The following is a 13629-nucleotide window of genomic DNA, read 5'->3' as shown; positions in this document are numbered from 1 at the left end:
TTAAGCACGGTCCTGAACCCGCGACCTCCTCGCTCAACATGTCCGTGCCCCCCCCCCCCCCCCGGAGCCACAGAACCAGCCACAATCGCTGGCACACATCACAACTCACCTCTCGCGACCATTAACACTCATATCAATGATTTGACACTATGTTTTCCGTGACCCTCCCAAACCCCCTGTCATGACACTCGGGGCCTCAGTCCCACCAGGGCCTGCCCTCCTCTTTCTGTGTGTCTGGCTCTGTTCCCGACAGCCCCATCTGCTCTGAGTGAACACTACATTAGGGACCATTAGCCCGGTGCTCGCCAAAATGCTGCTAACCTTGTTGAATTGGGTTTTGATAGCTTGCCAGCAGGATGTTGCGGATATGGTTGCGCTTACGGAAAGCCTTACTCAGCCTTCCTAATCTGAAAAAATTGATCAGAGTCTAAATCATCATAAAAAAAGGTTTGAGAAATAGATCACCTGAGGTCTCTCTGACTCTAACTCTTCAACCTTCAGCTGCCGTGATTTAAAGCTTAGCGAGTCCTGGTGCGTGCTGCTACACTTAAATCTATACTTTCAACAGCTGGCAACTGTTTGGGTTGGTGTTAATCACAAGAGACAACGCTTTATTTCTGCAGTTTTTCACTGATTTGGTAAATGTGTTCCATTGCAAATGTTATAAATCAAAGTGTAGGTTCAGGTCAACCTTTAACTGGACAAAATGTTAATCTTGTTCAACTAACTGTCAGCAGCTTATTAGAGAGCATATTTAGTTATGGTGGTGATTTCTGACAACAACAACAACAACAAACTTGAAATGATGTATAGGAGGAGAGAGGCATTTGTTTAAAAGTCGAATATTTGCGTCTCTGCTCAAATTGCATGTTTTACTTGAAATCTTCTGAGTTGGCACTTGGACGTGCATTAAAAACTACTCTTGGAAACAGAAAAGAGTGGCAGCCAGGTTGTTCTCAACTTCCCAAACTATAATGAGTCCCCAAAGTCGAGGAACGCATTGTGTGTTTATTGCCGTTCTTAGGTTGGGAACACAGTGTGACCGTGCACACTCTGTTCCCGACCCGAAAACATGCTAAGAAAAGAACTTGAAGGAATCGCACTATAAATAATTTTTTTGCAATTTTGCGTGGACTGCTAAAAGTCTTTATTAGGTCTGAGTTGCAATTCACACCAGTGTGTAACAACTGCTTTCAATGCCATGATACATCAAAAGGTAGCAACATATTCTACCAGCATGATACTGGAAAAAGCTATAAAAACAAACAGCAGAACTTAACTTGACTTAAAGGACTCCACAGATTTCACACCTCAAAGTAATGTGTAAGTGTAAAGATTAAAAGGGAGCAGCAGAAAGTCTGATAAATTGCCTCAAGTCAATGTAGGCGGCCGGTTCTTTACAAGAACAATGTGTGGAATACAGAGGACGATATCTCTTGCTGTGCTGCATCGATTTTGATCCTTTTAGTTTTACAAATCCACCATGAAACCCACGATGTTAGAGGAGTGCAACGTTAAACTGGTGGAGTCCTCATCAGTAAATAAGAAACAGGGACTTAAAGCAGCTTCTGGGCCCGTCGTATCTAACAACAGCGTCCCGGGTCTTACTACGGCATGGAAATTGACCATGAGGACATTGGAAAAAGCTGAAACACTATCCATTCATCCATCAGAGCCTCAAACTTAACCTTCACAATAAATAAATATCCACTACCCATGATCCTGAAAACTCGTGCCACGAGTTACGACTTTTTATATTGTATTTATTTTCACAGTGTAGCAGAAATATATGACAAAAATAGTCAGAATGTATCATAAATAAATCACAATGTCTTCCTTGCTTTGTATTGCGTAATGAGTTAGTGTGTCCCACTTTATAAACGAAAATCTGCTGCTGATTTTCTGGCTGCAATACCAACGAGTCATTGTGGGCATTCCCGCCAGCCCTGAAATGTAAGCCGCAGACTTTGCAGTACTGTAAAGTGCCGTCTGAGCAGCCACAGACGCAGCACTCAGTGACTTGGCGGTCCTGCTCCACTATCGGCTGCTGCCAGAGAAAGCCAACAATGTTATTTTTCTTCGGGCCACCCGGTTCTCAGCGATCCATCACCCAAGTACGTGATGTCACCAGATGAAGCAGGCAGCCGACCGGCGACGATAACAATGACGCTAATGACAGAGATTAGCATCAGCCTCTCCTTCACTCTCTCTCTTGGTCACAGTCTCATGTTCAGGAAATCAACTCCATCTGCAGAATTTTTATCCCCCACCGATGACAGATAATATGGTGTAGGAAAACTGTAGCCAGAATGGGTGATAAATACATGATTTCATTTGTGGATCTCTTTAAAGCCATTAGTAGAGGAGATGCTGTCCCAGCCTCCCATTACTGTATGAGGTCACTCATACAGTAAAAAAAAAAAAAGGCACTTTAATATTGCCTCATTAGACATGGAGAACAGAGCTTGGTGGGGCAGTCAGGGAGAACAGCATTAACCTGTTCAGTCTCTGCAGAACGCCACCGTCCTGCTCACTTAATGTGGCTTTATTAGTATATCTCACTGTCAATCTACATATCAATAGCACTGGTCTGCATGAACAAACTTATCACACTTGGTTGTAACCCCTCTTTGCATGTTTAATACATATATAATTAGACCTGTCAAGATAACTACTTTTTTTTGGACGATATGTTGTCCCAGAAATAACTTAACTTTTAATTCTTAAGAATATTCAGACACTGGAATTGGAAGTTTATTTATTTTTTAAATATCCTAAATAAATAATACATAAATAAAATAAAACCACACAACCAAAAACAATTTCAATAAATAAATAAATAATAAATAACCCCCGAGCTCTGTTACTAAAATGTGCAATGACTGCACAATGCCCAAGTGCTGCTGTTTATTCTGGCATCATGTTGGTGACGTTCCAATGTAAACAAACGTAATGAGGTTGTTGAGCCTTGACCCCTATGAGGTAAGTGACACGGTTTGATTTGAGGAAAACCTGAATAAAGTTACTTGACTGAGCTCATAGTTGCTGTGAGTTTCTCCAAAAACCTCACATATTACACTGGTCAGTAACTGTAATCATCATATTTGACACCTTCACATATCTAATAAAATAAAATGTACGTATATATAAAGAATCCATTGTAAATCTTTACTTCAACTATTCACTAATATATAAATCTTAATTTTGAAAAAGAAAAGGTGCAATGCATCCCTATCTCAAGCTAATACGAGACTGCACATAACCGGCAGCAGGAAGTAAAACATTTTTGGCCTGGGGCTGAAAGGGTTAACACGGAATTTAACTAGCCTGCATTATCGAAGACATCTTGAGCATTCTCAGCATTGGCGCTTTCCTACGACCTTATACAATCGACACATGACTACCAGCAGAATGGCTTCCCGCCGTTGTTTTCCTATGGAGAGCGGTGACACAGAGTTTTACAAAGTGTTTCAACTTCCGCCTGATTGCCTTTGACTTCAAAACAGATTGCGGCTAGCCAAGAAGCTTAAACACAGAGTTGCTTTCTCCGTGTTGGATGTAGCGGTTTTCCTAAGTGATATGATAACGGATGGCCCACCCAAGCCACTTAAGAGCACTTATCCAGGGCAGATAAAAGTAATAAGACTCCCTAAAAATCACCCTGGCATTTCTCATTTCTGGCTTTGCGTTGATCTTTCCTCATTTGTTCCCATCTTTTCTCCCCTTCTGATTACTCAACTACCTTTGTCTTCTGCAGAATTTCTTTCTCTTCTAACCCCAAGGCCCTTGCCCCTCCCATCTCCCCTCCTCCCCTCCACCTCGGCTCCTTCCAGTCATCCCTCCCATCTGGTTGCCTCGCCTGCAGATGAGACCCCGCTAATTAGTCCTGACCTGTTAATTAGCCGTCTAATGAATGCATTAACGAGGGACAGGCAGGCTGATGAGAGGTACTGGAGCCCAATACCTCGCTAGTGGAAGCCGACCAGTTAAACAGCTGTCTTGATGTCTGTGTGCTCATGGAATCTAAAGTCTAAAATTAAAAATATCTTTAAATTAAAAACATTTCTGTAGAGCAAGAGTTGAGGGAACATAATAACTGTCCGGTGTGTGTGTGTGTGTGTGTGTGTGTGTGTGTGTGTGTGTGTGTGTGTGTGTGTGTGTGTGTGTGTGTGTTTATACCTCCAGCAGGTCTATCATGCGGGTCATTTGGGAGTAGATGAGGACTCTGTGTCCCTGGGCCTTTAACCGACTCAACAGGATATCCAAGGTGTGGAGTTTACCACTTTCCGTGATCAGGCTCTCCTTATCTAAAAGAGGAAGAGACAGTGAGGTGAGAACCCAAACTACCCGGATAGAAAGAGAGACTGATGCGACTCAATTTACACAGTGAGAATGTCGGGCACAAAGTGTAAAAAAGCCATCTCTGAGGTTGTATGTAAATATGTGAGATTGCACAATCTGTGTGTTTAAATCATTAACAACACCTGAAAAAGACATATATAGAGTGCTGCAGGGATGACCCTGCAAAAAAGCATCTTTTTTATCCATGTATCTTTCTGTTTTATCAGAAATCAGCAATCCTTTATTAGTCCCACAACGGGGAAATGTATCTCGTCGAAGAGCCTTAACTTTATCCAAACGCACTCGTCCTTTCAGCTCGTGCAGTTCGGCATGTTTCGTGCAGTAATGACGCTCAAGATTATTTTTTACATTATTTATTACATACTAGGCACACTGGCCTTTTACTTCCACAAAGAAATAATCGTTCCTCCATTTCTCCTGGAAAGTGCGACATTCTGCATCCAGCTTTCTCTGACTTCTTTGACTGGACTGCTGATGAGAGCACAGAGAGAGAGAGAGAGAGCGAGAGCGAGAGCGAGAGCGAGAGACAGAGAGCGAGAGCGAGAGCGAGAGCGAGAGCGAGAGAGAGAGAGAGAGAGAGAGAGAGAGAGAGAGCGAGACAGAGACAGAGACAGAGACAGAGAGAGAGAGAGAGAGAGAGAGAGAGAGAGGAAAGAAAGAGAAATTGCGAGAAGAACATGATTTGCACTCCATTTCACACAATGTCACAAAAGACGAACAAATAGGCCTGGCAGTTGGTCTTGGTCACAATACTGCCAGCACCACATCAGGCGTTCTTCGACCCCTCAAATGACCACAAATGGAGAGCAATCTGACCCTGGGTCTGCTGTTCAAGTGGTCCCCTCCATGTCCAGCTGATGAGGAATTAACGTCATCTGGCACAATGGCAGAGTGAGAAAGGGGCCGAGGCTGCTATCGACCCGGCGACAGGGCACACTATGGTGTTTGACTAAGGGGTCGTGACCCTGAGCGGGGAGAACCTAAGGCCAGGTCCGGGGTCGGGTGACAGGGTCGGGGCCAGGGTTACAAGAGAGTCCCTATGGGAGAGTCATGCTTATCCATCTCGCACTCGAGTTGGGACACTTGTTCCCAAGCCCTTTTGTAATGCGAAAACCCGGGCTTATAAATATTTCCCTGTCTTATTTCCTTGCTTTGTCAATGTAATGTAACCAACCGCGTCAAAATCACGTTCCATTAATCCAAAACACATGCTCAGAAAAAATGTAAACTACATGCATACCACAACTTCCTGCCACAGTATCAGTAAAACCCAGATATGAAATCATTGCTCAAGGACAATCACATGCTTGATGATCAAAACAAGACTCACAAAGTGGCTCTTTCTCCATTTATAACCAGTAGCATTCTATGCTAATGTATACTCAGGCTGAACCCTGAACTTTGACCCTTTGGAAGAGCCCCCCGGAAAAAGGTCAGGCCCTGTAGAGGTGTTAAAGAGGAACTAATAGAACAGATGAACAGGGGAAACACTCTAGGGAGGTATTGGAGAGCTCACCTACAGGTCACTGTGGAGTGGTGCCAGCCTGTCAAATACATTCTGCCCTGTATTGTTACACAGTCCAAGTGCTGACAGAGTGAATTCTGAATCAAAGTTATATTTATGTCTTTCATTTCACTCGTTTGTTTTATTCACCAGACAGCTGGTGCATTGTGGGCAAAGTGTACATGTGTTTTGCTATTGTTGTCATTCCTTGTTAAGATTCTCTGAGTGAAAATGGACTAAAAGATAGAGAGAAAAAGGGAAAATGGACATAGGAGGATAATAAAAGATGCTCATAATACACTAATAGCAAGAAACAATATACAAAATCTGAAGCAGACCAAACTTAACTATACATTTACAGTTGTTACACATTGCTGTGGCTCAATTTGGTACGTGCCAAGAGACGAGATCACCGCAGTCCCTGAGATACACAAACACTGTATCCTGCCATCAAAAGCCCTATAATTGGCCTTGGCGTCAAGACAGTGGATGAATTGGAAAGTAAAAGGAAGCGAGCGTGAGACATGCGGAGAATTAGACATGTGCGGAAAAAGAAAAAGGTCCAGACAGAGAGTGAAGGGGGTCTGTGGTGGCTCCGGCTACAGTGGGGCTGTATCAGCATGGTGGCGGCGACGGTGATGTTGTGGTTTAAGATCAGACGTGGGCCTCCTCACCGCAGGTGCCAGTCTAACCAGGGCCGCTGCTCAGTCAAGGGCACCAACCAGCTCTGCGGGGGCCACGCTGCCAACCACCACTTGGCAAAGACGCAAACGCTCCTATAAGGCAACATTGCTCAACGCCTGCCACCAATCTGGTTCTGTTTAGCAGATTACAATTAAGCCTCCAGACTCCAGTGTCATGTTTAAAGATGGGTTAAAGCCCCTATCTGAGGATGTCTGTGGCCAAACAGGACTATATGGTGCATGTATTTAATCTGATTCTTGAAGGGCATAAACTGTAAATCTGAAAATCCCATATTAAGCACTTAAATACTATTATTTCTGTACGAAGAGACAATCAGGTTAATCCTTTTGTTTATGCTTGGATTATGAAGGTCACCATTAATAGGAGAGCTTCTCTGATCCTTCTGCCACCTTCTGATATTTGACTACACGGATGATATCGTCTACATTTTGATCTTTGTGTACTAGCTGAGGGCACTATATGATCTGAACATATTTGAAACTCTGTGGAATTCAGCCTACAAAGAAAAGATTGGTCCAAAAAAGATGCTACATAATCAAAGGAAAGCAGGGAAACAGATATTCAACAGAATTGACGAGGCTGTTAGAAGAAGAAAAAACACCCCTGCGCTGCAACTATCCAAACTCCCTAAAACCCAGCGATGTGGCTTACAGAGAGAGAGGTGGCTGAGTTCAAAAACATTTAGAGCTTCACACAGAAAATCCCTATTTCTAAATATCGCTGCCATACCCTATAAAAGCAAAGCCAAGAAAATGAATAATTGAAATTTTGGGAGGGCTTTGGTGGTCAGTCTCATTCCAACATAACACTTATGGTTTACATTATAAGCTACATGTGGCTGGAGTAAAATGCATGACCATTGGTCATAAATGTGAGCAAACTGGATGCAGTAACCATGCATGTAACATGAATTATGAAGAGCTTAGAAGGATTACAATGGATATGTCCACACTTCTAACTCATGTGGCGATTTAAATGAAATGGTTTGTTCAGTTAAAATTCAGTCAAAATTAGTTGCATAGTGGTGTTCATTTTCTTAATGAAAACTATGAGGAAATACGTTTTCCTTTTTTTTCATGACGACGACGAGACGGCACCAACGTCATTAAAGGCTAACTGTGACAACATCAACATGCAAGATAGTTGAGTCAAACGTATTCTCAAAAAACAACTTTGTCACCTTTTCGTTTTTTCTTCCTCTCTCTCTAACACACACACACACACACACACACACACACACACACACACACACACACACACACACACACTCTTGTCCGTCTCTGTACTCGTCTCATTCCTCAAACCTGAATGCATAAAGTTTGCGGTTTGCGGGCTGGGTCGGTTCCGGGTCGTTGATTAACGCATATTTTGCATGTTGGGTGCGGATTGGCTCTCATAACGGGCCAGCTGGGTGCATTTTCGTATAAAGAGTAAGACTAAATATAAAGTAGCTGGCTTTATGGGTGGTCATATCATATATAGCTGATTGCAAAATTACAAAAAGAGCCTCAGATCACCCCACAAAAACTCTCTGAATACACAAGCTCTGAGATGGTCACAAAACAACTTTCTAATTGTGGCCTGACGAGGACAAGGACTGTGTTGAGACCACACCCCAAAACACAAGCAAATCCCATGTGGTGTCACACCACTCTGCTGTTGCTATGGATACACATATCAAGCTACACCACCTGCCCTGCCCCCCTTTCATACCACCCCCCCCCCCCATCTCCTCCTATGCTTACCTCCTGCTGACAGATTAAGCTACACTCCCCTGTCCCTCCTCTCTCCCCCTTTCTACCACATCCAGCGCACCCTCCAGCTCCCTCTCGATCCTTCCCTCACCCGCTACTACAAACTCTCCCGCCCGCTCCCCCCTCTGTACGCCCTCTCTCCCTCCCCCTACTGTCTGTCCCCCGACAGTGTAATCCAATCCCTGTAGGGCCAGAGCCAGGGGCCTGACACGGTCCTGACCCAATTAGAGGCCTGCTGCCAGCTAATTAACCCCGGCCCAGCCCTGGTGCCTGGCGCCTGATACTCCCAAACCAACTACGCAGCTAATTTCATTAATACGCCACTACAGTCTTCTGTCCTGCCCTGTCCCCTCTGCTGCTGCCAAAGCAACGAGCGGAGCCGCCCTAACCAGGGAGGGAAAGTGGGCCAGATGCGATCGAAAAGGAGGAACAGCAGCGAGATAGCAGAATGAAAGAAGAAAAAAAAGTTAAGGGCTGATGAAAGAAGATAGATGGGTGGTTATGTGAGAAAGAGAGACAGATGGGAGGCCACAGAGCGGATTGAACCGAGCGTCAGCCTCTCACTGTATAATGATACATTACACTGTGCGATCAATAAGTCAATGGGCAACACTTGTTCAGCGCTGCCGATGATGGAAATATTAGCCCGACACTACTTTGCTGCTTCTGCATGTATTGACAAAAATTTGGGACTTAAACTTAATTTTCTCGCAGCCGCAGCATCGGTACAGCTAAGAGCCAGATGCCAGCGGGAGGTTTTGGAAAGCTGGGAGTGAAGTGGCTGACAGAAAACAGATTTTAGCTTGTAATGTGTCATCTAGAACACAGTATCTCCACTCTGGAGCTCTGGAGAAGAGCCAAATGACCAACATGCATTCCCGTAAGCCCAAGAAATGCATCTGCGTGACCACTTGTGACAGAAAGTGAGTGATGGACTGCGTTTATGTTTATGTGTGTGTATATATATATACATATACATATATATACATATATATACATATATATATATATATATATATATATATATATATATATATATATATACATATACATATATATATATATGTATATATACACACACCTATATGGAACGTGCTTGCAAATACATCACTGTCTGTCTCCCCTTGAACATGCCAGAAGCTTCCCTTTGGTTCTATAAGAGTCGTTAAGCAGGAGAAGAGACAGACAGTCTGATGAGGACTCAGAGTTCCGTGGGGGGAATCTCACCACACCACAGCAGCCCACTGGGAACTCTGTCATTAAGATAGAGTACTGCTAGTTACCCTTGGCCAGCACTGACTCGAAACACACCGCAGATGAAAGCTAGCTGGCTAAGGGACAAAGTGAGCTAAGATACAACTTGGCTTCCATGTTGAAAGATATCTCCATAGAGGTATAATGTATAATGTGGCTAATGTCTCCCCCTTCAGTCTACTTTGGGTTTCTTAAAGTATCACACATTGGGCACATTAATAGCCAGACTAGAAAATCAAAACATCTCTATCCCTTTACACACTTGGCTGGATGTTTAGTTTCTTTCTATGCTGCCAAAAAAGAAATTCCACAGACGGTCACCAGTGCCAGTTTAATGCACATTGAGAGGGGCAGAGTCAGACGGTGGTGTGGTGAGGCTGGCCGTCTGTGTTGTTTTGTGCCTGTCTATCAGAGAGCCGAGGGAAGCTTCCTGCCATTTTGCTGGAGAGCAGAGTTTCTTTGAAGGGACAGGAAGGCCGAACTGCATTTCCCACAGCCTGATGTGGGCTGCTGGGCCTAGACCTGCCTCTCTCTCTCTCTCTCTCTCTCTCTCTCTCTGTCTCTCTCTGTCTCATCATCTGATTGATACACAGACATGCACTCACAGTCATTAAAAAACTAGCTGCACAAAAAGACACACATAAATAAAGTCCTTTACCGTCCCCTTCACTCACATACTCCCCTCCAGGGCGCGAACAGTCGATTCCCAGCTCACTAAAAGAAAAAGGAGCCAAGAGTCTAGAGCGAGAAGGCCGTCATTTTGCGGAACGGTTCCTTCTAATTACTGAACGCGACGCAGGGGCCACACAGACAGGGAGGAAGGTTATTTCTGTGTCACTCTGGAATGTTCTGCAAATAATCCTACAGCACGCAAATCTATTTCCTTTCAAACTGATTTTGAACATTTCTCGGCATGAACTTCGTCTATAAGTGAAAGAGAGGGGACCGCAGAACTGCAGCAAACAAACAAAGCTGGAATGTTTCTCTGCTTATATTCAAAACCTGAACTTCCCCTGTCGCGTCCTAGCGGCTCAGACTAGATCACTTCATGGGTTCAATTCATGGCCGAGAATACCCTGCATGCACCTTGCTCTCTCTGTGCAGCAGTATCACATACAGAGTAGATAATACATTCTTTTTTATAAATGGAAAACATGTTTCCTTCAGGGACATTCTGCCGTCACATCACGTCACATCAAAAACAAACAAATGTGAGGCCCAAGACATTACAATTGTTTTTTCTTCCTCTGTGGCCCGAATCTCAATAATTCCGGTGATTAGATTCCTCCGTCGATATAGTGGGCAGCCGTACTCACGCCATGGCGCTCAAAACAAACAGTTATTCAGCTCTGCCATTTGTTCTAAAAAGGTGTGGGTCTGGGAGTGCAGAGGAGAGGGAGGGTGGGAAACTTCAGCCGGGCTACTGTACATATCTGGGCCTTGATGTGGCAACAATGTGTTCAGCGGAGGACGGGTGCCGGAGTGTTGGGTCACTTCCTTCCTACTGAGGCTGAGAAAGAAGTGGGAGACCAGACGGACTGAGAGGCTTTGGCCAGATACTGATTTCAGATCAGCGCCCCGGTCCTGTCTGTAAGCGGGAGAGACGGAGGTGAGGCTTGTCCTCTGACTGCGTGTGAAAAAAGGCAGCGTGGGAGAGTGAGTGCAGAGAGGTGAGAGACACCTCGGGCCCCGTGTGAGCGCTGCACAGTTCCCTAAGTGGACCCGATATTGCGCGCACACGCACACACACACACACACACACACACACACACACACACACACACACACACACACACACACACAGAGACCATCTATTAGTGTTACCTAACTAAGCACTTGAACAATGACCAGTAGCTAAACTTCCTCGCTTTGTCTGCCTCCGTATAAGTTCACAAGAGCTCTCAGACTGTTCTCACACAGACACACAAATACTTGTTTTGTTTCTCACTTTACGCACAAACACTCTCACAAGCACAAGTGTACACAGATGGGTAGAAGAAAAATAAGAAAGAAATGACAATATTGCAAACATGTTTAGGGATATTACTCTTAAAGTACTAAAACCCACAGAATGTGTGTATTGCAGGGTTATCAAACGAGAAAAAAAAGGACACGTGGGTCCATTTGCTGTGCCAGAAACTTCTGTTGCCACACAAAACAAAAAGAAAGCAGTCATCACAATCCATGACAGAGACATTTTATCTGACGTAGAAGGGGCTGAGCGGGTCAGTGAGAAGGGAAGTGTTGTCTGTAAAACTGTAATGGCCTCTCTCACCCTGGACATCCATCAGTCATCTGAACTCTGGCAGCGAATCAGCTCCCACTCTGCCCGAGCTGACCCTCAACTCGACAAGCTAAGCTCTTCTGATAAAAAGCGCATGTAAGCACACGTACACACACAGTCCCGTACTCGCACCTTAATGGGAATCGCTGGTATGCGTTAATGCGAGTGAACTTCTGCAGAAGCCCTTTATCTTGGCAGTTCCATTAGATTGTGAGGGATTGGCTGCCTGGCAGAGACGCAGGAGAGTGATGTGCCCGGCTCTGACCCGCTGACCCCGGGCTGGCCTCTGTCGATTCTCCCACGGGATCATCTACTTCACCCTTCAGTCAAAAACTGGATATCCACCATTTGATAAAACAGTCATATTAAAAAGTCAAAATCAAAAATACATAATCGTCCCTCTTGCCTGTGGTACTATTTATCAAAACAGATTGTTTTGGTGCGAGTTGATGAGTGTTGGAGCTATCGGCCGTAGACATGTCTGCCTGCCCTCGAATACAATGGAACTAGATGGCACTCCGCTTGTGGTGCTTAAAGCGCCAAAAGAAAACATTTGAAAAACTCAACAGCGATGTTTCTTTACAGAAATCATGACCCCGTTACTCACGGTATTCCACATTCGGAGCAATTTCATGTAGGAACTATTTACTTTCTTCTGGACAGCATCAGCTGTGTTTTGGAAACTTGGTCCACTAAGTTTTACCAAGTTTCTGGTTTTTCCTAAGGCGATACAGGCTGCTGCTGTGGACATACAGTCGCAAATTTGCTGTGTTCACTAATGGCCTTTATGGAATTTACCCATTGGTATTCACCAGCAGATGCTCATATATGTGTTAGTTTAGCTACATAGCATCAGGTTAGCCAGTGGGAGCTACAGCAGAGCTGCACACCTGACCTATACAGACATCGCGCCAGGACCTCAGGTTGAAAGAATAGCAACAACATTAACATGACACACAAACACAAAGTCCTCACCAGGTATCCGGATATAGGACCATCCATGTCGTGGGTAGAGGGCCATCACACCCCCGGGGCATTGTGGGTGGAAGGCATTGGTCCTCACACGCCAGTCTGAGGCAAGTTCGGGGGAGCCGTAGAGGAAACACTGTTTGAAGACTGCGCCCCCTCCACTGCGCGTCACCCGCCACTCGTACTCTGCACTGCGGTCGTCACAATAACGCTCCATGGGAACTGCCGTCACCTAGGAAACCAAAAAGAAAGTAGAGGGTTTTACACGTTTGAAACAAAAGAAAACAATGTGTGGTGAGGAGAGAAGGAAGATTTTAGGATAATGTGTTACAACTAAGAATGTTATTACTTTTGCTAATCAAATGTTTTTTATTGTACCACCAGGAAATCCACTGCATGAACGCTGGTTTCACTGAATCAGCAGGTTCTGTGTGTGTGTGTGTGTGTGGGGGGGGGGGGGGGGACAAGAGGAAGCTTAACCACTGGAGAACAACCTGAGCAAGAAGCCTTTTTTTTTAAGAGGCTCTGTTTGTTTTAAATGCAGCTGGAAGCCACAGCGGTCACCCCCACACCCCAACCACACACAGTCTCCCACACACACACATTTCACAGATAAGAGTTGCTCATTGTTGAAAGCCTACAAAGGCAATTTGCACAGTGCTTCCCTCTTCCTTTTCCACGACCACCCAAAGGCTTGTCTGTCTCGCACGGGTCAGCGCACACACACACACACACACACTGTCCATACAAACACACAGAAGACTTGCAGGAGGGCCTTTATCGAGCCACTTGCTGCT

At 44.8% G+C, this 13629-nt stretch overlaps 1 protein-coding gene across 1 annotated transcript in view; it reads right to left on the bottom strand.

Annotated features, from left to right (window-relative positions):
- The window catches only part of ino80 (INO80 complex ATPase subunit), a 39159-nt gene that overhangs the window by 9232 nt on the left and 16298 nt on the right, over window positions 1–13629 (bottom strand). Inside the window, 2 exon segments of the mRNA XM_029425174.1 lie at window positions 4180–4307; window positions 12839–13064. Coding sequence (XP_029281034.1) covers window positions 4180–4307; window positions 12839–13064 — 354 coding nt within the window.

The sequence above is a fragment of the Cottoperca gobio genome, chromosome 24 (assembly GCF_900634415.1).
Source record: "Cottoperca gobio chromosome 24, fCotGob3.1, whole genome shotgun sequence".
Classification (NCBI taxonomy): domain Eukaryota; kingdom Metazoa; phylum Chordata; class Actinopteri; order Perciformes; family Bovichtidae; genus Cottoperca; species Cottoperca gobio.
Note: the sequence above shows the minus strand (reverse complement) of the source record. Positions and strands in the feature narration are given on the sequence as shown.